The following is a 25,678-nucleotide window of genomic DNA, read 5'->3' on the forward strand; positions in this document are numbered from 1 at the left end:
AGAATTAGATGGTTCTAGGCCTTAAGGCTTCTGGCCTGAAAAGCCAATGTCAGGTGACATCCCTCCCCCACCAAAAGGCACACATCCATTGCTCCTGGGCAGGGTGTTATGGCATGGGAAAGTCACTGTTACTTTATATTTTATTTTAAGGGAACTAAAATAACAATTGTAGAAACTAGCAAGAATATTGTACTCTGTATGTAAAGTTCTTTTTCTACTAAAAACTGAACAAGGCTGTGTGATATTAGGAAATTCAACCTGCATTTCCTGTACTTTATTTTTCTAAAGATTTATTTATTCATTTGAAAGGCAGTTATAGACAGAAGGAGAGACAGAGAGAAGGAGGGAGGGAGGGAGAGAGAGGGGGAGAGAGAGAGAAAGAGAAAGAAAGGGAAGAGAATCTTGCATCTGCTGGTTCACTCACCAAATAGCCACAATGGCCAGTGCTGAGTCAGTCTGAAGTCAGGAGCTTCCTGTGGGTCTCTCACATGGGTGCAGGGGCTAAAAACCTGGGCCATCTTCTGCTGCTTTCCCAGGCCACATGTAGGGAGCTAGATCTGAAGTGGAGCACCAGGCCAACGCAATAGCCTAGAGGCTGAAGTCTTTGCCTTACATGCGCCTGGATCCCATATGGGTGCTGGTTCTAATCCCAGCAGCCCTGCTTTCGATCCAGCTCCCTGCCTGTGGCCTGGGAAAGTAGTCGAGGATGGCCCAAAGCCTTGGGATCCTGAACCCACATGGGAGACCCGGAAGAGGCTCCTGGTTCCTGGCTTCGGATCGGCTTAGCTCTGCCCATTGTGGCTGCTAGGGCAGTGAATCACTGGATGGATTTTCTCTATCTCTCCTCCTCTCTGTATAGCTGCCTTTCCAATAAAAATAAATAAATCTTTAAAAAAAAAATGAAAGAAAGAAAGAAAAGAAAAACTGAAGAAGTGGAGCGACCAGGATGCAAACAGGCATCCATATAGCATGTTGGCACCACCATGCCAGTGTTGATCCCAGTTTCCTCTATTTTAAGTTTGGGACAACAGGCCCTTTGGCTTTCAGGATTGTTATCAAGATCAAGTAATGGATGTGGCCTGAGGGAGTACTTATTCCCTTAGAAAATTTTATTAGGAGTCTTCCCCTTTGCAAAGTACCATGTTCAATATGAGATAGAAAAATTACTTCTCCATAGAACAGCGATGTAAACAGATATTGACATCCCTGTGTCAAAGTGCTATAAAATGTCAGCTTTATGAAGTTGAGTCTTTGCACATTCAGAAGACAAACTGTTTTTCTTTCCAGAAGCTTCTAAGTTTAATAGCCTGAACTCTAGGCTTTGGCAACAGAGGGAACCAGCCACAATGAAGGTTAAAATGTAAAGGATATATGTATGCACACGGAGGGTGAGACAGAGATTTAAAAATCAAGTACAGTGAAATAAAGGTCAGTAATAATACATGAGACATCTGGAAGGAGGCGAAAGTGGTCTGTGCAAAGCTGACGGAACTGGCTTTTGCTGCTTCAGTTGGAAGTGGGAGCAATGCAATGAAGGAAAGAGACTTTTTAAAGTTCTAGAAAATCTCTCTGAATAAGCAGTAAAATTAGGGACTTCTGAAAACAGCATCAGCCCACGGGGTAACTCAGTTAATGTTGCTGTCCATCGAAAGCACAGGGTCTGTTTCTCACTTGCCCCCACAGCTGCCTTGCTCCACCTGGGAGGGAAGGAAACGGAAAAGGGTGCAGTGTAGACACAAGTGGCACTGATGTTTCTATCCCCGAAGAATCATGGGAGCTGCTAACAGATGAGAAAATGCCTCTGGACACCACTTATACAAGATGACCCAGGATAACAGTTCAGCCCAACACTCTCAATTCAAGAAACAGGAATGGTTTCCCTTCTTGATACTGTACAGAGGAATGTGGCAAATTACAATAAAACACACAGTAAGCAGGAACTAATTTATTCAAAGTCAAATTCAAGGATGCATACAGTGCTTGCTGTCCTGTGGACAGCTTCAGTCCAGAAGAAGACTTGAGTTTCCCACAAAGCATCTCATTCCACCAAGCACACTCTGGCGAGGTCATCACATAACAAGCCTCTCTAAGACATTAGTGTACACAATAGCACTGTGTACACTATGCTTACCAAGGCAGAAAAACTTTTTTAAACAGTCCTCTCAAGGGGAGAAAGGCTATCTGATACTACGAACCTATGAGGTAAATTCAGTTAATACACAACTCTATTTGGTAGGCAACACAGTTATGTAAGGCTTTACTGTACAAATAACTGTTGCCCAAACTGAAAAATGAGATGCCTTGGTCAGGGTAAAGGGCAAATTTCAATTCCTTCAATCAAACCCAAGCCATTCTACTTCATTATTTGGTAGAATTCTTCAGCAGCCTAAATGGTAAAGTATTAACCAGTCATCTAAACAAAAACTCAACTTGTTTTCATGGTTTGACTTTCACAAGAAATCTTTGTTTTCTTTCTGTACCCCAGTGGCTCACAAAGAACTTTCCTATATTAAATCGTCAGGAGCGTGCTCACCTGTCGGGCATAAGCCATCTCGATGCTATCCAGAGAGCTTCGCCCAGGGGGTCCCACATCACTGATGTAACTCGGCTGTTAAGAACAATTAACAAATGGTTAAGAGAGGTATTTAGTCATGGGCAGAAACATAAATCACATAAGCACATCTTTGTGTTTAATAGTTATGAGGTGTCTGATTCCTAGTAGTGAAGACTTCCAAATCATTATCCATCTTAACTCTTACCTCCACTCACTGCCACCTTTCAGTCTGCCACACAGAACTAAACATACCCAGTGGTGTGTTGGTGAATGTTTAATAATCAGCTCTTGGGGAAGGGAACTGATATCTAGCTTCTGCTGATTTCTGTGATACATATAATCTCACCATGGCAGATCTCAAGTTATCTAAGGTGATTATCAACCAGCTTTCAATTTCACAGAAAGCCTTGATGAGCTGTCTGCCACACACCATTGGAAATCTTTTCCCAGCCCCTACTACAGCTAGAAATGGCTAAGTGCCCTCGCTCTAGCCAATGAGATGAAAACACAATTCTACTGATACATTTGGAACAACTGCTTTTCCTGCTAAAGCCAGGCATAGCCTTTCCACTTTCCCAGTTTTTTGTGTCTTAGATGTAAATGCAGTGTCTACTGCTACAGCTGGCATTAAAGCTGAAGTGGGGGTGTGCTAGGGATGGCAGTGCATAAAAACAGGAAAGGGATGGGTTTTGGGTGGCATCATGAGACAATACTCTTAACACTTCCTGTTAGGTGAGAAAAACAATCCACTATTCAAGCCACTGAAGCTAAAGTTTTCTGTTGCTCATTACCGAGCACATTTCTACCTGACACAAAAAATTAACAAAAGGTGGTAGGTTAGAGTAAAAATACCTATACTTACTAAACACTTACTATGTGCCAAGTAGTCTGAATGCCCCTGTATTAACTCTATAACACTGTGAGGCTGGTACTGTTATGTGCATTTTATAGATGAAGACCTAAAGGTACATGGAAAGAGAGCAGTGGAGACAGTTTAAAGCCAGTCTGGCGTGGCTTTACCCAGTGCTCTATCCCATGTGCCAGGACAACGCCCCATTAAGGACTGTCACAAGAAAATAACAGAGAACAGTGGTTAGAAATCTGGGCCCCACTACTTACCAGCGATGTGACTGTGAGCCAACTGCTTTACACAAATAGCCTTGAGGAATATTTTTCAGTACTAAAAATCTTATTTTCAAAATTATCCATTTAAAAGTCATTGATTTTGGACTTCAAGTTTCCATTTAAATTAATTTTGTTTAATGCTCTTGTTTTCAACAGTGCTTCTCCTTCAGCTGCCTTTGGCCAAGCCACTACTGCCACACAGAAAGTCAATTAGCCCTCAACAGGATGTGCACATGCATATTCCTGCACAGAAGACTGACCAATGTCCAGTTGGAATTCCACAGCTGGGCTGCCTGAGGGCTAGTAAAGTGGGTACCAAGATGCTATGTGGGAATAATGTTCCAAATACCTCTGACCTCTGGGTTTCTCTGCATTGAGGTTTGATTGAGCCATGGCAGCGAAAAAAGGAGTAGGAAATCAGAAAGCAGAAAGGGGGAGTGTTCCCAGGAACCTGAAGATGCTTAAAGACACAGCTACTGGAAGCAAAGGTAAACAGGTTTCTCAGGGTAGATAGTGTTCATTTTGGGTCAGGCTAGATGTTGTCAGAATAGGGCAGAAGGAAGCTGCAGATCTTTATTAAAGCTCCTACTATGCACAAAATGTATCCAGGACACATAAAACTCTTCTTGAGGAAGTCAGCTTTCAGTTAGGGGAAAAGAATGTAACCAGCACTCCCAGCAAAACAACCGTAGAATAAAAAGAAAGTATGAAAACACTACAGAAGAAACAAAGTTTAATTTCCAAGCAAAATGTTTTGGCTTTATATAAGCAAACTCGAACTACAGTGGTTTATTTACAAGAGCTGGTTGTAGCATCTGTACTGGAAAGTCCTGAAACAACCAGGAGAAAAAACACTACATGGGAACCAGAAGAACTGAGCTCGAACTGCATGCAACCCAGCTAATGACTGCGTGATCAGACAAAATGACAATACTTAGGCCCTGGTGATGATGGAACATTTTTAGAGCTACCAAAAAAAATAACAGAGACCTAGCTAGAAAAAATACCAAAAACAACAAAATATAATGCTAAATTATAGAATCTAATCTATGATAGGCTATCATTTACGGCTGGTGAGATGTGTAAACACATAACAATGTGCATATATGTATATCTCTGAAAGGAAGCTGGAAGAATGTACACCACTGACTGAGCTAATGCTTCAGCAAGGAAGGGTGGGAAGAGCACAGTGGGAAGTGTTACCCCAGGTGGATGGATATACCTCTAACAGAACAGTATCACCAAGTCACCATGAATGATACTTCATGATAAAATGAAGGGCCTGTTGAGTAACACAGTATTTGTTCTGTTTGAAATTCTACTGAAACCTCAACATGTGGCTAAGGTCCAGCCTTAGGAAACTGTCAGGAAGCCACATATACAGCTTGGAATTGATTAGATTGGTGTTTTCAAATTCAAATGCTGTCAGTCTCTATTTTAGCATATTTCACCAAATTTAATAGACCATCTCTTGTAAGATATAATGTAATTATATCAACTGCTGGGAGAGGAGAAAAAGAAAGAAAAAATCACCAAACTATGATATACCACTGGATTTAAGGCATGCCCCGATGAGAGATGTTAAAATGTAGAGAAGACATACGACTAGGAATTGATGAAAAACTGTACTGTCAGCCGTCAACATTAGAGACTAATTGTTCACACACTACAGGGTTCAATGGCACCGTTATTATCCATAATTATTAAGCCATAGCTTGGCTTCTCTAATTGAGCCCATGGTTCACTAAGCTGAGTCATTTCACAGCTAATGCACCAAAGGACTGCTCATTACTATGGTCAGTCCTAACATAGACACTAGGCTGCATGAAGATTATATAAATTTGCATCTAAGTTGGCTAACATTTATCAAGGATCCACAAATGCAAGTCACATAGCACTGGGAAATTCTTTCTCACACTGACCACAGATACAAGAAAGATGCTACAAGGTTATGGTGTCACTAGTTCCTTTCTTGTTTCAAAGCACAGAATTTTTTTTCAGATGACTATCAGTAGTAGTAGCTTAATTCTAACTTTCCTTTAGAAGTTAAACCACTTTTCTTCTATAATATGCTAAAGAAATTAATTTCCCAAACTGACCATATGCTACTAAAGCATCAATTCCTTTACTAAAACTTGTCTGAAACAGATATTACCAGCATCTATTTTAAAAATTATTAACTAATTTTATTTTTGATGATTTTTACATAGTTGATTGAGGTGATTAAAGCCAAGGGCTACACGAAGGTGAGTGAGAACACCGTTTCCACATTATCTTTTTTCCCTCTCCTTACCCGTATCTTCTTGCTTTTCTGTTATTAAAAGACTTCATTGTGGGGGAAGAGGGCACCAAAAACTACCCATTTCTGATTTTCTCTTGGAAACGTTTAGGGTCTCTATTTACATTAAATTATCCAAATTTAAATATTTCCCTGCAAATGTAAGGTCAATTTAAAATTATCTAGAATTATTTTCCTAAGTATTGTCTCTTAAGATCCCAATAATACTATTCCTCAAACTAAGGTATCCAGGAAGGATACTGCAGACATTAAATCATACTTAATTATTTATCCTGTTTATGCCCAAAGTTTTGTTTTGCTGTTTCTGAGAGACAGACAACAGTTCACTTCTACTACCCTCAGTTCACTACCCAAATACCCTCAATGGTTGGTACCGAGCCCAGGCAGAGCAGAACACATGAGTTTTCCACATGAGTTGCAGAAACTCATCATTACTGCCTCCTATGGTTGCATTAGAAGGAATTTAGAGTCACAAACTAGAGCAAAGTATCACCCATTGGTCTCTGGTCTGGGATGTGAGCATCCCAACTGAAAGGTTAAAGTATTCCTAGAGACAATGTAACCCAAGGAAAATACTTAAAAAGAGATAACTCATGTGAAGTGGTTAAATAAATTACTAATGTCTAGGAAACTTCAGAAACTCACTGAAAATGGAATTAAACTTTGGGTGCAAATTTTTTTAAATCCGTGCAACCTTTTTCTTTTTAATAATACGCATTCTGTGTAAACTCTTGGAACCCCATTTTTAAAAAATATTTCTTTATTTTTATTGGAAAGGTGGATATACAGAGAGGAGGAGAGACAGAGAGGAAGAACTTCCATCTGATGGTTCACTCCCCAAGTGGCAGCCAACAGCTGGAGCTGAGCCAATCCAAAGAGAGGAGCCAGGAGCCAGGAGCCTCTTCCAGGTCTCCCACACGGGGTCAGCGTCCAAAGGCTTTGGGCCATCTGCCACTGCTTTCCTAGGCCACAAGCAGGGAGCTGGATGGGAAGCGGGGCAGCCGGGATTAGAACCGGCACCCATATGGGATCCTGGCGCATGCAAGGTGAGAATTTTAACCACTACATTATCACGCCGGGCCCTGGAAACCCATTTGTTGCAGTGACACATGATTCCATTAACGCATAACATTTCAGAACTAGAGACCTGGACTCAGGAACCAATGCTTAAAAAAATACCCAAACTTATCTTTGCTCAAACTGTGTGGTCTCCTGGTGAAGAAAGTGAACAAATACAGCCTGTCAGTGAGATACTCTCACCCTCCCATAGTTTAGGAGAAAATTATAGGGAAAAACCTATTAAAACACATGGTTTTACATAGGACTAGAGTGGTTAAATTAAAGAAAACAGAAAGCACTACATGTGGCAATGGAATTATCACATAATGCTAATGGGAGGGTACCATGATACATCATTCTAGAAAACTGACAGTATCTACTAAAGTGGCTCCCCAGCTTCTCCTGTAGATGTATTCAAAACAGATGCAAATGTGGTCACAAAAAGACAAATACAAGAATGCTCAATGATCACAATAGCACTATTTATAAAAGCTAAGAAATGGACATCACCCACCTGCCCATCAATACTAGAAGGGATGAAACGACAGTAATAATATCACAAAAAAACAATGGTTAACAACTATATGCCACAATACACAGAACGTTATGTTAAAGAAGCTAGGAACAGAAGTACATGTATGGCTATATTTACATGATCTGTGTTCTCAGAAGACAAGACCATGGCTCCACCATTATTGATGGACAACAGTGACCAGAAACTAGCATTAAGGAACTGCTGGAATGCTGTTTCCAGATGTGTCCTACTTGTGGTTGTTCATTATATACTATTGGTGCATTCTTCTGATACATGTTATACGTCATGGAAAAACTCAAAACAAAAACAAAATCCACAATGTTCCAGAAAATGGCAATTCTGGAGGTAGAAGCCTGCAGAGACCTGTCTGCTTTCTTTCCCAAATTTTATAGCAAAGCTACCGCTGCACTAATGACACAACGACAACAGCAAAAGCACTGGTAATTCCCTTCCAAGACGCCTGAAGGTCAACTGTCTACTAAATAGACTGGTCTATTTTTGAGAGGAGAAAAATCAGGAAAGAATACCTCATTAGTAATTTATAATTACATCCAAATCCCAATACAGAACAAAACCTATTAACACCATTTTAAAAATTGAAGTTCATGAAATGAGCTGGTCTACTTATTTGCTCAATTTTATAAAGAATTTAAAAAGAAACATTGCTTGCTGGCCAGGTTTCTTCTGCATTAATTCTCTTTCGCAAAGGCGATCTGAGTTGGAAAAATCTGAATCTAAGAAAAACATGACAGAATCCTTAATGAACAATTTTCTAACACAAAAAACTTTGATATATATTTATTTGGGGGCTAGTTTATTACAAAAAAAAGTGGTTTGTAAGCATAACATGTGCAGTCACCTTGCAGGCAAAACAAACTGACAGCCTATCCATTCTTGGTTTAAACTTTAATGATGATCCAGAAGCCAACAGTCCTTGGTCTCACCAGTATGCTTATACGTTTCTTCCTGAATCAACAGTTCTAGAATTATCAGTATTATTATCTAAAAAATGTTGAACAGTATGGTTTCCCTCTAAAATATATATACTAACATTTCTATGACATTATAATTTCTTTGAAATATTGATTAGAGAAGGAAGAATGTAAGAGAAAGTTGCCTTATCTCCTGGTTCACTTCTAAAATGCCTGCAACTGTTAGGGATGGACAGACTGAAGCCAGGGCTGGGAACACAATCCATGTCTTCTACATGGGTGGCAGAAATCCAACTGCTTAAGCTATTGTTGCTGTTTTTCAAAGTCTGCATTAGCAGACAGCTGGAGGCAGGAGTCTGAACCAGGTATACCAATATGGGACATGAGAAGCTTAGCAAATGACCACTAGGCTAAATACCCCATGACTTCAAATTACCTAAAATGACTTTCTAAAAGACAACAGAATAGAATGACTATTATGGGGCAAGTGCTTAACATTATCACCAGTCTGCCCTATAATGCCATTTTACTACTGAAGACACTGCAGGTCTGCAGGGTTAAATAACTTAGATAAGGCTGAACTAGTCACTGCTGAAGTCAGGATTTGAAGCTCAGAGCTGTCTCTTCCCTAACACAGGGATGATAAACGTGTGGCAAGCTGTGGCTCCTCTGGGACAAGGGCAGCCTCAAAATGCCTCATGGTAAAGGTTTTTGGGGATACATTAAAAAAAAAAAAAAGACAGATGCATAACACAGCAGGTAGTAGGATAACTTTTGTGCAAGAAGTGGAAATAAGAATATATGGCTTGGAACTGGCACAATAACCTAGTGGCTAAATCCTTGTCTTGAATCTGCTGGGATCCCTTACGGGCACCAGATTATATCCTGGCTGCTCCACTTCCCATCTAGCTCCCTGGCTTGGGAAAGCAGTAGAGGATGGCCCAAAGCTATAGAACCCTGAACCCACATGGGAGACCCAGGAAAAGTTCCTAGCTCCTGGCTTCTGATTGGCTTGGCTCTGGCTGTTGTAGTCACTAGGGGAGTGAACCAGCAGATGGAAGATCTTCCTCTATATATCTCCTTTTTTGTGTATAAATGCATTTCCAACAATAATAATAATAAAAAAGGAATATATGGCTCATACACTTGCATAAGAGAACCCTAGAATAAGACAAGAATATAGCTAAACTGTCTTTGAGTAGACATAAAGAAACTTAGCATTACTACCTATTAATTAACACTGGCAGTTATGACAAATCCATCTTAAATCCTCACTGCTTCAACATATCCCTAATACTTCAGTAAGCACAAGGTTAGCCACAGCTAAGATTGAGTCAACAAATATCTCTTGAGCACCTCTTATGCTTAAAGACATTCTTAAGAGGTACTGGAGCTGCAGGGATACAATAAAATCCTTACCTTCAGCATGCTAACATTCCACTGTGAGAAACAGACAACATACAACGCAAACATAAAATAAATACTGTATGCTGTAGTACTTAAGAGGAACTGTGAAACAAGAAAAACAGCAAGAAAACAATATACTGGAAGTATTGAACACAAAAGGATTGGTTTGGATATCAGATACCAAGGCTTTGCAAGACTTCACTGACAAGGCACTAGGTCGTTACTGAAGGAAGAAAAGAGGGAGACAGTGATTTAAGGTACTGCAGCAAAGGTATGCTAGGCAAAAATAACAGAAAACAAAGGGGCACCTAAGGATCAAACAATCCAGGCTTACACCAGGAAATTGCAAGGAGCCTGTTAGGTGGAGCAGCAAGGGCCAAGGGGAGAGCAGAATTAAGATCAGCTTGGGGGTCTACGAGACTTAGCAATGGAGAGGCTTACAGATCATGGTCAAAACTTGAATGTTGGTGAAATGAGTGTCACTACAGGGTTCTGAGCAGAGAAGTAGCACAAATCTATCTCGTAGTGATGCCATACTGGCTACTGTGTTGAGAAAAAAGTTGTAAAAGAGCACAGGGACAAAAAGCAAGGAGACTGCTGTGGTTGGTAGCCTCGCCTGTTCCACAGCCCTGTGTGGTATTCCCTTCTACGCTCCTCTCCCCCACACGGTAGGTAACAGAAAGGAGCGTGTACTACTGCTAATGATCCCTGCTGAGTCGAATCTCACAAATGATTACAGTGTTAGAAGACCCTGAACCAGAAATACTCAGCCAAGGGAATGTGTATTTTCAGCCACTAAGGTTTACAATAATTCATATATATAGCAATAGATCAAACCAGTTCGGTGACTAGTTCACTGACGTGAGGACGAGATGATGGTAGTTTGGACCACAGTGTTAGCAAACCACACACACAGTGGTGTGAAGTGGTTGGATTCTGGATATATATTAAGGGTAGGATTAACGGGACGGGTATAAAATGGGTGAGAAGACAAAAATAAATCTGAGGTTTCTGATCTAAGTAAGTGAAAAACTGGAACTGCCATTTATCAAGATAGGGAGTTATGTGACAGTAGAAGGTGAGCTGGGATGGAGTTTATTGTTATTTTATTTTATATATCCTATTTTTAAAGCTTTATTTTTATTGGAAAGGCAGATTTACAGAGAACAGAGAGTGAACCCCCCTTTGTTTCACTCCCCAAGTGGTCACTATGGCCAGAGCCAAGCCAATCTGAAGTCAGGAGCCAGGGGTGTCTTCCGGATTTCCCATGTGGGTACAGGGTCCCTAGGTTTTAGGCCATCCTCCATTGCTCTCACAGGCCACAAGCAGGGAGCTAACGGGAAGTGGAATAGCCAGGACACAAACCAGTGCCCACATGGGACCCCAGTACAAACAAGGCAAGGATTTAGCCATTAGGCTATTGTCCCAGGCCCTGTGGCTATTTTGACTCTGTTCCAAACAATCTTTACTAGGCATGGCTGTGAGACAATTCAGTCATAGTAAAGAAGGCAGGTAGGGTCCAGTAAGGTGGCCTAGTGGCTAGAGTCCTCAACTTGAATGCGCCAGGATCCCATATGGGCATCGGTTCTAATCCTGGCTGACCTGCTTCCCATTCCAGTTCCCTACATGTGGCCTAGAAAAGCAATCAAGGACGGCCCAAAGCTTTGGGACCCTGCACCACGTATGGGAGACCCAGAAGAGGCTCCTGGCTTTGGACTGGCTTAGCTCTAGTCATTGCGGCCACTTGGGGAATAAGTCAGTGGACAGAAGACCTTCCTCTCTGTCTCTCCTTCTCTCTGTATATCTGATTTTGCAACAAAAATAATAAATCTTTAAAGAAAGAAAGAAAAAGGCAAGTAGACAAAGGAGTGTGATGTTACAAAATCTGGAGTCTTGGCATGTAGACAATATTAAAGCCACAAACTCAGATGAAATCAGTATGGCAGTGATAGAGGGAAAAAAAAAAATCCAGAACACAGCCTGAAGACATTGCAGCATCAAGAGATCAGAGAGGCAGAGAAAATCAGCACAGGAGCCTGGGCAGAATCACCCAGTCAGGCTGAAGGAATTGAGGCAAAAACCTGAATTTCAGGAAGCCAAGTGAAGGAAGTTATTTCACAAGGGGGAGAGAGAATGACCAAAGAATGTGTCAAGAATGCCACCAGTCAAGTAGACAAGCATTCCTGGACTTTGCATTTTTACTAGGAACTAATTCTTATGGATTCGTACCTCGCTTTCTTGAGTAAAGTCAAGGGCATCCTCTCCTGATGCTAGCAGAGTGTGCAGAATTCGCTGTTTCACTTGTTCCCATTCGACCAGCATTGACTCTCGATGATACTCCTCAGCCATGCCAAAGGTCTGTCCCCGGTGAGCGCAGCAAAGAGAAACCAAAACGAAAAACAAAAAAACACAGTCCTCCTTAAAGCTCAGCAGAATTGCAAGTCCTCCCCAATCCACCATTTCTTGATGAGTAGAGCAAAAGCAATCTAGAAATTACCTGTAAAGATTTTACCAATAAATGTTTGCAACTTATTCTACTGCATGAATCCTAAAACTCTGATAAAATAGATTTTAAACAGAGTAACGTACACAGCCATATTTACTATTGTAAAAAATGTTCGGCATGATAAAATTCAATTAACATAAAATTTATTATCTTACCCATTTTTAGAAATTTATTTATTTGAAAGGCAGAATTACAGACAGAAAGACAGAGAGCGAGCGAGAGAGCCACAAATAGACAAGGAGATCCTCCATCTGCTAATTTACTCCAAATTAGCAGATGGGGTTGGGCCAGGGGTTGGGCCAGGCCAAAGCAAGTTGGGTCATCTCCTGCCATTTTCCTCAGCGTATTAGCATAGAGTTAGATCAGAAGTAGAGCAGCTGGGACACAAGCCAGCACTCAAGTGGGATGCTTGCGTTACAATCAGTGGCTTAACCTGGCGATACTGAATTATGATCATACCCAGTCTGTCACTCTTTAATTGGCACACCAGGTTTCTCCATCAGCTTAAGCCCACTTTTCATTTATAATCAGATTAGCATCTAATTAATCAGAACCAAGGGAATATAGTAATGTCTGCTTTGCTTTTGACAATGCAGATAATTTATATTGGTAATATCCATATATATAAGCTTTAGGAAATTTATCCCAAGGAAAAAATCAAATATACTCTTCCTATAAACAGGGTGTCTGTTTTTGGAATAGTGTTTATTAAACTGTGACAGCCTCAAACACAGGTGCAATGAGGAAGAAGGTTGGCATACTCCAGATCCTTTTCTAATAGGTATTCTAAAGGTAGATCTTTTCACTGTCAGTCAGCCAAAACAAACCATTTCAATTAGTGAGTCTGAGCTGAAAAGTACTCAGAGAAAAATCTTTGTCTGTTGTTCATATCAATAAACTTAAACACAGAAGCTAGGCATTTTTGAGGGAAGCATGACGGAACAATAGAAGCCTGTTGTGGCTGGCACTGTGGCACAATGGGTTAAGCACCACCTGTGATGCTGAAATCCCAGCCCGGCCACTGAGGCCATCTACAGAGAGAATCAGCATACAGATCTCCTCTCTCTGTGCCACTCTGCCTTTCAAAAAAGAAAGAAATCTTTCTTAAAAATTATTTATTTTTATTGGAAAGGAAAGGCAGAGTTACATAGAAAGAAGGAGAAAGAGAAAGAGAGAGAGAGAATCTTCCATTCTCTGGTTCACTCCTCAAATGGCCTCAATGGCCAGGGCTGGGCTGGTCCTAAGCTAAGATACAGGAACTTCTTTGGGTCTCTCACATGAGTATAGGTGCCCAACAACTTGAGCCAACTTCCAACTGCTTCCCCAGGCACATTAGCAGGGAGCTGGATTGGAAGTGGAGCAGTCAGGACTCAAACCAATGCCAAATAGGATGTCAGTGCCAAAGACAGAGGCTTAGTGCACGATGCCACAGTGCCAGTCTGGTCATAAAAATAAACAAATAAAACGACTCTTTAAAAAAATAATAAGGGCTGGAGAAGAGATAATTTCCCCAGAAGTCACCCAGAAAGGTATACTAATGAGCCACAAATTCTCCCCACAAAACTCCTTCCTTCTTAGCGAGGTGCCTCAAGCATTTCCCAGCAAGGGAAAAGAAAGGGTCATGTGGCATCTGGATTGGGGCAAGTAAAATGAGAAGATGGGGAAAGGTGAGCATCTTACTCAGCTTCTCGAGCTCACAACAGGAAGTGAGGCACCGATGACCTTAGCAGCAATCCAGACAAGGGTTGCAGGAGATTTTCTTAGTTCTCCTGGTTATTAACACAGCACTGAGGGCAACTGAAGAAACCAGGTAGCATGCCACCCCAGAAATTGTTGATGAGCACAGGTGGGGCTGACTCAGCATTAGGTAGGGGTCAGAAGGATAACTGTGTGAATTAACCGCCCGTTAATTAAGGCTTCCCACTTGTGTGCCAGGAACTCCTGCTTAGTACTTGGAAGGACTCTGAACACTGGCAGCTTTCTGGGCTCAAATCCTCAGATCTCTGGAAAGTATGCCAGGCCACTCAGAAACAGCCTAACAACCTGAATGAACAGCACTGTGATTCCATTCATCATTACTGTGATAAGGCACCTCAAATAAAAATAAACGGCCCAACATTAAAATTCTAATTTTTTGACCACACTGCACTCCCTTTCCTCTGCTTATCCTAATTACATTAAAGATAATGGAATTTCAATTTGTGGCCTAATCAGGGAAGATGAGCCCCCCATCTGCTCTGTTCCAGCCTATTCCACTGTCATGAAGGTCTGAACCATTGGATTAGGGGTAAAAAGTGCTATGCAGGGGAGCTAATGAGAAAAAAATCAAGCGAAGGCAAAGGTAAGGACCAGTAGGAACAAGAAGGAAAGAAACTCAAAGAAAAAGGGGGATATACAGATGGGTGTGCAGAGAACTAAAGCAAACCAACCAACCAAACAAACAGAAAAATGACAAACCTATGGAAAAATCTTCATACAGTAAGTCTGAATCTTTCAAGATCATGTTATGCATGGAAAATATTTTCCTTTGAACACAGTAAAGAAGGCACAGAGAGAACTGGGCAGCTGAATTAAGAACAGGTGGAAAGCACGGGAACTCCATTTCTATAAAGGGAAGAGGGCAATATGCTTTGACTTTCCTAACTGTTACTGAGCTGTTGCTGGCTTTTAGAAACACTGCATATGTTCTGATAACTGTTGTTCTGTTTTTGCTGGGATGCACCAAATGGGAAAAGACTTGTGGGCCTGTAGCTTGTTTTCTTGGCATTTCAGTAGGACACTGGCAAGTTACTCAAACATGAAATTGCCATTAAAAAAAATGCCAGGAAGCTGCAGATTTCCAAATCATTATTTTAAAATGATTTTGCTTACGCAGTAGTCTTCTGGTGTCCAGACAGGTCCAAGGTCTACTTCTTGGCCAGATCCAGGACCGGAAGTTCTCCCTCCCAAACACATATGCACATATTTTGCACTGTGGTATGTCACCTAAATGTTTTGGCAGGCTGCACATTTAGTCTCAGTATGGCACAATGTTCAGAGATTGCCAATTCCAGAAACACACTCTGCAGGGTAAATGGATTAATAAGATTTGGTGGCATTTGATGATCCTAATTTCATTGGTCCTTTGCAGTAGAAAAAGTCAATGTTGGTGTATGTGAGGAAAAAGCCCATTCAAATGTGAATCAAGGGAATTTTTCTCTTTCTAAGACTAGGTACTATTGCCAATACTGCAATTAATGAAATTTTAGGGACCTTTATTCTGATAATAAAACACATCAGTCACGCAAATGATCACTCTGGAACATTTACTTACAAAGTAGAATTGGCATGCCCCTCTATTGCCCTGTCTCACATCAGTCCTACTGAGATTCATCAATGCCTTCCACTTAATTATTTTTAAAAAACTATATATTTCACTTGATATAAGGGTTCAATAAGTAAATGACAAAATGGGCTTTCTTTCACTCCCTCACTCTGCCTCTAGGCAGAACTATGACTAGTAAACAGGAATGGGTCCTGCCAGAATCCTTCTTCAGAAAAGCTGCACTTATAATCAACTCTCCTTGACAGCTAACCTTGCTCCTCCTTTCCCAAGGACTGCACTGGCCTGAAAACCTCTTACTCCGCAGGATATCTGGATAGGATCCCACGTCAGAAGCAAGTGGAGTGAGCGTAGTAGTAAAGAGCATGCAGCTATTGCAGGAACGTCTACAGCAAAAACGACACACCCACAAAAAAAACCTCTTCTACACATAAAATGGATGTTCGGAGTGACTTCTTCGCCATCTTTTCAAGCTCTGGGTTAAGATTTTTGTTTGTTTAAAGAGCTCTGAGAAATTGTAACAGATCAGGTAGTACAGTCATACTATTTGATGAAAGGAAGTTGAGAGACATTATCAATGATCATAATTGTTTTTTGGAACAGCTGATTAAATAGAAAGTAAAACAAAACACTGTTCATACTATAACACTGAAACCAAAGAATTTTCTGGTCCTTCCACGTTAAGATTAATAACTGTGGAGCCAATAAACCAGATGCACTGAAGTCACTATATACATGTTAGAAATACAAGCACGGCTTTTTCCTCAGAAGAGAGTTAGTTGACTTCTCACCTAACTACTCTACCCAAGAAAGAGCTGCCCTGGGACACACACTCCAACTTCCAGAACTTACATGCTGCTGTCCTCAGAATTACAAACATCTACACTTTGGTTCTTTTCTTACCCTCTTTCGGGATTCTTCGATGGCAGACAACAGGGCATTGTCCTTCTCGTTCTTCAGGAAGCCCTAGGCAAGGAGGAAAAATGCTTAGTTAAATAATCAGAAGTATACTGTGGAATAAAAAATTGCTACTAAGATATCAGCTACCCTACTCACCTCCATGCTCACAAAAATCACTCAAATTAAAACACCAAAATAGGTGTTGTTATAAAATATCAGTTTATTTGAAAGGCAGAGTTTCAGGGGGAGAGCAAAGAGAGGAAGATCTTTCATCTGCTGGTTCATTCCCTAAATGGCCACAACAGCTGGGGCTGGGCCAGGCCAAAGCTAGAAGCATGGAGTTTCATCCAGGCATCCTACCTTGAGTTATCCTCCACTGCCTTCCCAGGTACATTAGCAAAAATACACATAACAAGTGGAGCAGGACTCAAATCAGTGTCCATTTGGGATGCTAGCTTAAACTACTGTACCACAATGGTGGCCCAAAAATACTTTTTTTAAAGAAGTTATTATTATTTTTTTTAAATACAGAGTGACAAAAAGAAAAGGTAAGAGAGAGGGAGTATCTATGTGTGTAAGAGAGAGATCTTCTGGGAGCAGTGATCTGTGAGAGAGATCTGGGAGCAGTGAAATTAAGCTGCTGCTTGAGACACCAGCATACCCTACGGTCACTGGGTCAAGTCCTATTTGTTCTGCTTCTGACCCAGTTGCCTGACAATGTGCCTAAGAAGGCAGCACTGGACACCTGCCACCCACATGTGAGATACATCTGGGGTTCTGGCCTCCTGACTTGGGCTCTCCTAGCTCTGGTGTTGTGGCCATTGACGGCGTGAGCCCAGCTGATGGAAAACTGCCATCTCTCAATCAAATAAACACATCTTAAATAAATAAATAAATAAATAACAGAAAGAGTGCCCAGCACTATGGCTTAATTGGATAACCCTCCACCTCAACCACTGGGATCCCACATGAGAACTGGACTGTGTTCCTGCTAATCCACTTCCCCGTCCAGCTACACACCTGTGGCCTTGGAATCTTGCATCCACATGGAGATCATGAAGAAGCTCCTGGCTTCGATTCAGCTCTGCTTTGGCCATTGCAGCCATTTGCAGTGTGAACTAGCAGATGGAGAAAAGCTTTCTGTCTCTCCTCTCCGCAAATCTGCCTTTCCGATTAAACAAACAAAACAAAAAAAAAGCAACAGAGAAATAGAGATCTTCCATTTGTTGGGTCACTCTGCAAATGGCTGCAATGGCCGAAGCTGAGCTGATCTGAAGCCAGGAGCCAGGAGCTTCTTCCAAGTCTCTCCCACACAAGTGTAGGATCCCAAGGCTTTGGGTCATCCTCTGCTACTTTCCCAGGTCATAAGCAGGTAGCTGAATGGGAAGTGGAGAAGCCAGGACACAAGTCAGTGCCTATATGGGCTGTTGGTGCTTGAAGGGGAAGATTAGCCTGTTGAGCCACGGTGCTAGCCACTCAATTAATTCTTCCATTTCTTCCGAACAGAATGTTCAAATGTTTTCCACTTGTCTGTCAATAAGTGGGAAAGTCTAAAATAATTATCTACACATTTCTTCTAGAGTTAAGGTATTTCATTCTATTTCAGGACTGACAACATCCACCACTTATTTAAGACAGGAGCAACGAAGAAGAGACTGTCTTCAAGACTAGTTTATCATGTACAGATTAAACACCTGCAAAATACAACTTCACCGTGACATGATGGCTGAGAGGGGAGTCTTGGAATTCAACAATTTCAACTGTTTCAAAGTCTGGTGTCTCCATTTCCTTTAGACAAGTCATTTAAACTTTCTAAACCTCAGCTTACTCATATGTAATGAGACAATCAGGCTCTTTGCCCAATGCTTGATATACATGGCTCTGTTGTTAGAATTCTAGGTTCAATTTATACCTGTCAGAAACAATGAAGAAAAAAAGCAGCCAGGGTGACCCCCTTGTTGTTTGCTGTTCCTTGCCCTTATCTGCTTGAGTTGAGGTCAGGGGTGGCATGGGGGTGGGTATATATAGAGAGACACTACACCAAAAGTCACATTTACAGAAGGAGTGGGCTTTCATGCCAAAACCTTGCCCGTCGCACAAAGGTGAAACTTTTTTTTCACAGTTGGGAAATGGTAGAGCAGGAACAAGGAAGATGATTGACAACTAATGCATATTAGTGATAATATGGAAGAATATACATTAGACGCACCTATAATCTGTAATGCAAGGCACATTGAACACATGGCTAGTGCGTTTTTAAAGATTTACTTATTTGGAAGGCAGAATGAAAGAGACAGGGAGAAATCAATCAACCTTCCATCTGTTGGTTCACTCCCAAATGATCACAACAGACACAGCCGTCCCCAGCTTGAAGCCAGAAGCTCAATCTGGGTCTCCCACATGGGTGGCAGGAGCCCAAGTACTTGGGCCTTTTCAGTTGCCTTCCCAGGGCCAACATCAGGAGCCTGGGCTGGAAGTGGAATAGCTGAGACTTCAACTAGCACTGCTAAATGGAATGCCAGTCACAGAGGCAGCTTAACACACTGCAACACAATGTGGAACTCTGTTAGCAGTGCACTGATATTTCTTAATTGATCTGTTTTTCTGTTTTATTTTCAGAACTCTGTATGTGTTAAAAACAATTTGGGGAAATACAAAATAGACTTAAGTAAAAGTTTTAAAAATAACAAGCTAAATGATATTTGAAACTTATGATTTGTTTAGGTTACTTTTATTTTAGCAACTGTAGTATTTTAGAATACATGTTCAATCTTAGCCATGAGATTGGCAGTTCTTAAAAAAAAGTAGTGGGGTAGGATAGTACTTAGGATATAAATTTAAATAAAAGTACTGATAATATTCATAGAAGATGCCCCAGATCCTTTACATGCTAGGCTGTGATCCCCCAAACCTGCTGTCCCATTCCCACCTGGGCAGTGCACTGGAATGATCAGAAACAAGGGTCACAAGTCCACAGCGCCCACCTGAAGATTCTTGCAAAGCCAACTCTGAGATGGTATGAGGCAGCTCTGAGGGCACAACATGAAGACTGCTCCAAACGTCTACACTGATACTTAGGTTGAGGGTGTGGAAAGGTGCCGGTTACTTGCCTAATAATGTGTGACCTCAAATAATCTGGAGCACATGAAGCCAGGAACACATGTGGTCCATTTGGAAGGTGCAGCTAGTCACTGCACTCCCACTCTAGCTGTCACAGGAGAGCAGACATGAGATGGCAGCACCAGTTTTGGTGGCCTTGTTTGTACTCTTCATGGCAAATGATGATATCAAGTCAATAAGCAGTATGAATTCCTTTTCACAAGAGATCTTCAATGGCTAAAATGAAAGGCTTTAACAATTTCTAAACAAAGCTATACAACTGCTGTTACCAGCTGATGCTCCTTAACGAACAGGTACGGTCTGTGATGTGTATACCCTGTGGCTGCTGTTATGGAAGACTATCATCTAACCAAGACATAAGAGAGTAGCAGTAATGATGGTCCTAACAAGGACTCACCTAAGTCCCACCCACTCCTACTCTAGGCTTCCTCTACACTTCCCTGTCAATGATAGCATATCCCACTGTTCCAACTGCCCCCACTTCCACATATTTCTCTCACACATACAATAAAAACACAATGGCAAAACAATAATCTGCCACATTTTAAATAACATTATAATATTTTACAAGATACATAGTTTGAAATTTCTAAGAGATATAATTCCAAGTAGTGGCTAAGAAAAAAAAGACATGATCATTTTAGTGCATATTATTCCAATCTTCAGAATATTTCATTATTAGGACCAGAGCTACAGTGTGGTGGGTTAAACTGTGTCCTGGAATCCTAGAATCCTATGAGCATTACCTCAAGTCCCAGCTGCTCCACTTCTGATCCAACTCCCTGCTAACGAGCCTGGGAAGGCAGCAGAGGACTATCCAAGTACTTCAGGCACTGTTACCCTCATGCGAGACCCGATGAAGTTCCTGGCGCCTGGCTTCAGTCTGGCCCTGTCCTGGGCGAACTGTGGCCATTTAGGGAATGAATCAATATATAGGAAATATGTTTTTCTGTCTCTTCTCTCTCTCTCACTCTGTAACTCTATATTTCAACAACAACAAATCTTGAAAATATTTAAAGCTGCTTTTGAAAAATGACATATTTGTATATGAAAGTAAAATTTTAAATACCAGCCACATATTTTTGAAGACCATTAACTGTTGTACCTCAAAAGCCAGATTTTCAAATTAAAACATTCAGAGTTTGAATTTTAATTTTCATCCTTTGTTCCTTTTTTTAAAATGGAACATTAAAATAGATTACATTCCTTTTATTTAAAAAACATATTGGTAGCTTATCTTCTGAAAAGAATCTTAATAGCAATGTGTAGCAGTCTCTGCGATCTGTGTGCCACCTAGTGGCAGGTGGTTCTTTCACAAAGCACACACCCCAAGGACAAACAGCCCAAGAGAGCAAGAGAGTTGGAAAGCTGAACAGAAGCACTACAGCCAGGCAGGGGTTTCCTACAAATCTCTTCCTCCACTGTCCTTTCTCTGAGTGCATGCTTCTTTTCCTTCGAACTCCTCCTCCTGTGAGGCACCTCTGATGTCGTCACCTTAAGGAGATACTTTCAGAGCTGGTTAGAAAACGCAAGTCTCCTGAGAGGGGTGGGTAGGGCTCCCAGAGACACTGAAACCAACCCCTCACCCTCCCTGGGGTGTGAAGGCCCAAGAGCTCCCTTCCCACTCAGAAATGCCAGTGCCTGTGACCCTCAGCTTCCATCACGGGGACCTTCTCATCTTTTCAACACTTTCTAATTGCTCATAGTCCCTCGGAGAACTTCTGGGGCCATCCCATTCAATAAAGAAGACTCCAGGAACATCCCCTCCATAAGCCTGTTAGGTAAGATGACTACTCCTGACTGCCCCACTGTCTACTACTCCTCTCTGAATCCTCAAATGAGTTTTGATGTCCAGCTTTCTCCAACACATAACAGCTCAGAAAACAACTGAAGACCCAACACCTTATGATTGGAAATCCTATAGGGTGACATGATCATCCTATAAGAGACATTTAACTCACCTGAGCAAGCATTATCAATCAATAAGGAGAGGAAAGACTGAATTTTATTTCTGATTCTCTGAGATATTTAGGGGGCAATAAACCTCCAAATTGAGAAGATAAAGAACAATTTCTTTTTCTAAAAGGATGGAGCCTAGGGAAAGGAGCAAAATATATCTTACATTTATTTTCTCCATCAGGTAACAGTACCCTTAAATGATGACAAAGTTGATATAGTGTAGGCTGAACATCCCTTATCTAAAATGCTTGGCACCAGAGGTGTTTCTGATTTTGGAATTCATACACATATATAATGAGCTATCTTCGGTATGGCATCCAAGTCTAATTTAAAGTTCATTTATATTTCCATATATACTTGATATACACGACCTGAAGCTATTTTTAAAAATATTTATTTATTTATCTAAAAGGCAAGAACTAGACAGAGAAAGAGAATTTTTTGCTGGTTTTCTCCCCAGATGGCTGCAATGGCTGCAGCTGGCAGCCAGAACCTGCATGAAGATCTCCCACATGGGCTGTCCTCCACTGCTTTCCCAGGTACATTGGCAGGAAGCTGGATTGAAAGTGGAGCAGCTGGGAATTGAACTGGCTACCAGATGGGATGCTAGCACCATATGCAGTAGCTCTACCCATTACATTATACTACAGGTCCTAAAGTTGATTTTATACAATATTTTTGGTGTACCCCATTTGAGCATGACCCCCCTCTCACATAGGGTCAGGGGTGGAATTCTCCACTTGCAGTATCATGTCAGCACTCAAAGTTTGGGCTTTAGAGCATTTTGGATTTTTGGATTAGGCGTGTTCTGTACTAATAAAAGCTGGCATTTAAATGACAATTATTTTGTGCCAAGTGCAAATGTGATATATTATACAGTTCTAGCTCTCACTTTTTTTTTTTTCAAAGATTTATTTTTATTTAGAAAGTCCAATATACAGAGAGGAGGAGAGAAAGAGAGGAAGATCTTCCATCTGATGGTTCACACCCCAAGCAGCTGCAATGGCTGGAGCTAAGCCAGTCCGAAGCCAGGAGCCTCTTCCCATGGGGGTGTAGGGTCCCAAAGCTCTGGGCCGTCCTTGATTGCTTTCCCAGGCCACAGGCAGGGAGCTGGAATGGGAAGCAGGTTGGCCAGGATTAGAACCAGCAACCATATGGGATCCTAGCGCATTCAAGTTGAGGACTCTAACCACTACACTATCGCGCTGGGCCCTTGCTCTCACTTTTAACCCCATGCTAAATTCTCTCTCAATATCACTTAACTGGATCATACTTTAAAGTATGTCATTGACATTAACACAGTTTAAAAGTTGGGTAGGGGGGCATGCATCTCTGCTATATTTTATTTCAAAGTTTTTTTAATGTGCTGGTTGAGGGAGCTGGTGTGGTAGCATAGCAAAAACCAAGATCCACGAGTTTCTTTCAGGCCCCCATGTGGGTGGGAGGGGCCTTCCAAGCCACTAGCAGAGAGCTGGATATGAAGTAAAACAACTGGGACATGAATGAGTGCCTATATGGGATGCTGGTGTCACAGGTGGCAACTTTACCTGCTATGTCACAACGCCAGCCTGAAACGGCCTTATTTTTGCTTTACCACGCAGGTGCTTGCTACAATACAGAACACAGCGGCAGTTAATTCCTACTGCAAAAGAAGGCAGTAAGCAAAAAGATGCTTGTTTCTGCCAAATGGTCAAATTCTTTTAGTTTCTTTGCTTTCTAATAGTGAAAATAGAATGAAATAGTCTTTGTGAGAAAAATTTCAGTGTCCACTTTAAGTAGGAAAGTAGATGTCTCCCCCCGCCAAAAGCTTACAGTGCTTCTTTCACAGGACTTTGTTTCCTACATATGCTAAATTAGCGGTCAGTTATACCATGATAATCATTCTGAACTGAAGAATATATATATATATATATATGTCCTTTATTCATAAATAAAGTAGTTACAGTCCAAGTTGGTCTTGTCAATCAAGAGCCCTACTTCACATGTCCCTCAACACACACTCACTCCACGTCTATCCCCCTTCAACAAATCAATCAGCAGTCCATTTGTCAAAATTAAAAGTACTCACAGTAGGCTGAACATTTAAGAGTATCTGACAAATATGCAAAAATACATGCAAAAATTTTTACATCAGCTCTAAATGAATACAACATATAACCAGAAACCTGTAGTAAACATTCCAAAACAAAACATTAATACAGTGTGAGCAGTGACAATGAGAAGGGTGAATGTGGTTGAAAAATACTGATAACTCATAATTAACACTTAGATTGGCAAAATAAGCAATCAAAAAGTCAACTTTTCAAACATCCTTCCCTACTTTCTAAATGTGTGACATCTTCCAAAACCTTCTTTGTTGAAATTCTTTAAAAGGTAAAATCTACTTATGCAGAAAACAAGAAAGGATGAAGGAAGATGCTATTTTCAAAGAAGCACAACAGAAATCCTGACATTCTCAGAGGAGCTTGGGGATTGCTGCATGGTGCAGACATACTTCTTAGGAGCTCCATTTTGTGGTATCTATGCTGAGGATGCCTCAAGGACTTCTTCAAGAGCAAAGAGATGTTTGCTGCTAAAAAGTCTAGACAATATACAGAGAAACTTTAAAAATTTTTTTTCAAGATCTGGGGATCTTCTATAAAAATTTTAATATTATAGTTGATTACTTTATTAGATGACTCCAATAAAGTAAGAAGAATCCCAGTGTCGGTTTACAATGCCCAGGAGAGACTGACTCTCCTATATGGAACAAAGACCGAAGACCAAGTCCAAGCTTCAATCTCCACAAAGTCCCACCAATGGTTTTCTACAAGAATTTCAATACTCTAGGGCCTGGTGCAATGGCTGAATTCGCTAAAATCCTCCCTTTGCAAATGCCAGGATCCAATATGGGTTCCAGTTTGTGCCATGGTCGCTCCACTTTCCATCCAGCTCCCTGCTTGTGGCCTGGAAAAGCAATGAAGGATGGCATAAAGCCTTGGGATCCTACATCCACATGGGAGACCTGGAAGAAGCTCCTGACTCCTAGCTTTGCATCAGCTTAGCTCTGGCCATTTTGGCCATTTGGGGAGTAAACCAGTGGATGGGAAGATCTTTCTCTCGGTAAATCTGCCTTTCCAATAAAAAGTAAATATCTTTTAAAATAATAAAATCAATACTTTAAATCATCTCCTCACAGATTTCATACACAGCTTCAAACATAACCTGGTAGAAAGCATGCTAAGGCAGAAATGAGAGCTACCAATTGTGATATATTTTTAATACCGTTGTAGGACTTCTTGCCGTACATTTATGCAAAAACCTCGCCACTCTTGTTCAGCAGGTGGCAGCAGATGCTGTGAGAGTGGCTGTGGATTTCCACCATTTGCCTGTTCAGCAGATCCATCAGCGCTGCAGGAAGCACTGGAGCCACAGGTGGCAGACCTTGGCAAAGTGACATGGTGCAGTGTGGGCACCGGGCCATCTGTCAGGCTACTGGGTGTCATTTCATAGGGGCTTTCTGCAACTGAGCTTTAAAAAAAGATCACACAATTATGTGCTGGATTTGGGTCCATTAGGGCAAAATAAATTACTTGGTTCTCATGATTCAAACAGGTTTTCAGTATAATTCTCACAGGTTGATGAAAGCTCAATGCGTACAGGAAATTCTAAACCCAAGAATACGTGGCACTGGGCAGTGCTTCTCCCACACCAAAAAATATGCCTTTTAGACAACATTTGACTGGCATGCCTGGTCACATCAAGGGTGTGCCAACACAGCTGTGATATGTTGTCCTTTTTCCTTCAAGGAAAGCCATAGGCTTTTAAGAAAGCCAGAATGTAACTAAACCAACTGCCTTTTGCAGATCCGTCAACAACATGTCTCCTTGCTCCCCTGAAAAGGAAAGGGGGGGATGTGAGGAAAAAAGAAAAAGATAAAATTCAAATTCCAAAATATCAGCACTGAGTAAAGAAAGACGA

General features: G+C 41.2%; 1 protein-coding gene across 1 annotated transcript in view; it reads right to left on the minus strand.

Annotated features, from left to right (window-relative positions):
* Nucleotides 1-25,678, minus strand: part of NUP93 (nucleoporin 93) — a 91,492-nt gene that overhangs the window by 16,209 nt on the left and 49,605 nt on the right. The window contains exons 4-6 of the mRNA XM_040982671.1: nt 16,643-16,705; nt 12,141-12,269; nt 2,534-2,608 (exon numbers count right to left, since the gene is read on the minus strand). Coding sequence (XP_040838605.1) covers nt 2,534-2,608; nt 12,141-12,269; nt 16,643-16,705 — 267 coding nt within the window. The remainder of the gene's footprint in view (nt 1-2,533; nt 2,609-12,140; nt 12,270-16,642; nt 16,706-25,678) is intronic.

The sequence above is a fragment of the Ochotona curzoniae genome, unplaced genomic scaffold, assembly GCF_017591425.1.
Source record: "Ochotona curzoniae isolate NIBS_2020 unplaced genomic scaffold, NIBS_Ocur_1.0 contig_3622, whole genome shotgun sequence".
NCBI classification, from domain to species: domain Eukaryota; kingdom Metazoa; phylum Chordata; class Mammalia; order Lagomorpha; family Ochotonidae; genus Ochotona; species Ochotona curzoniae.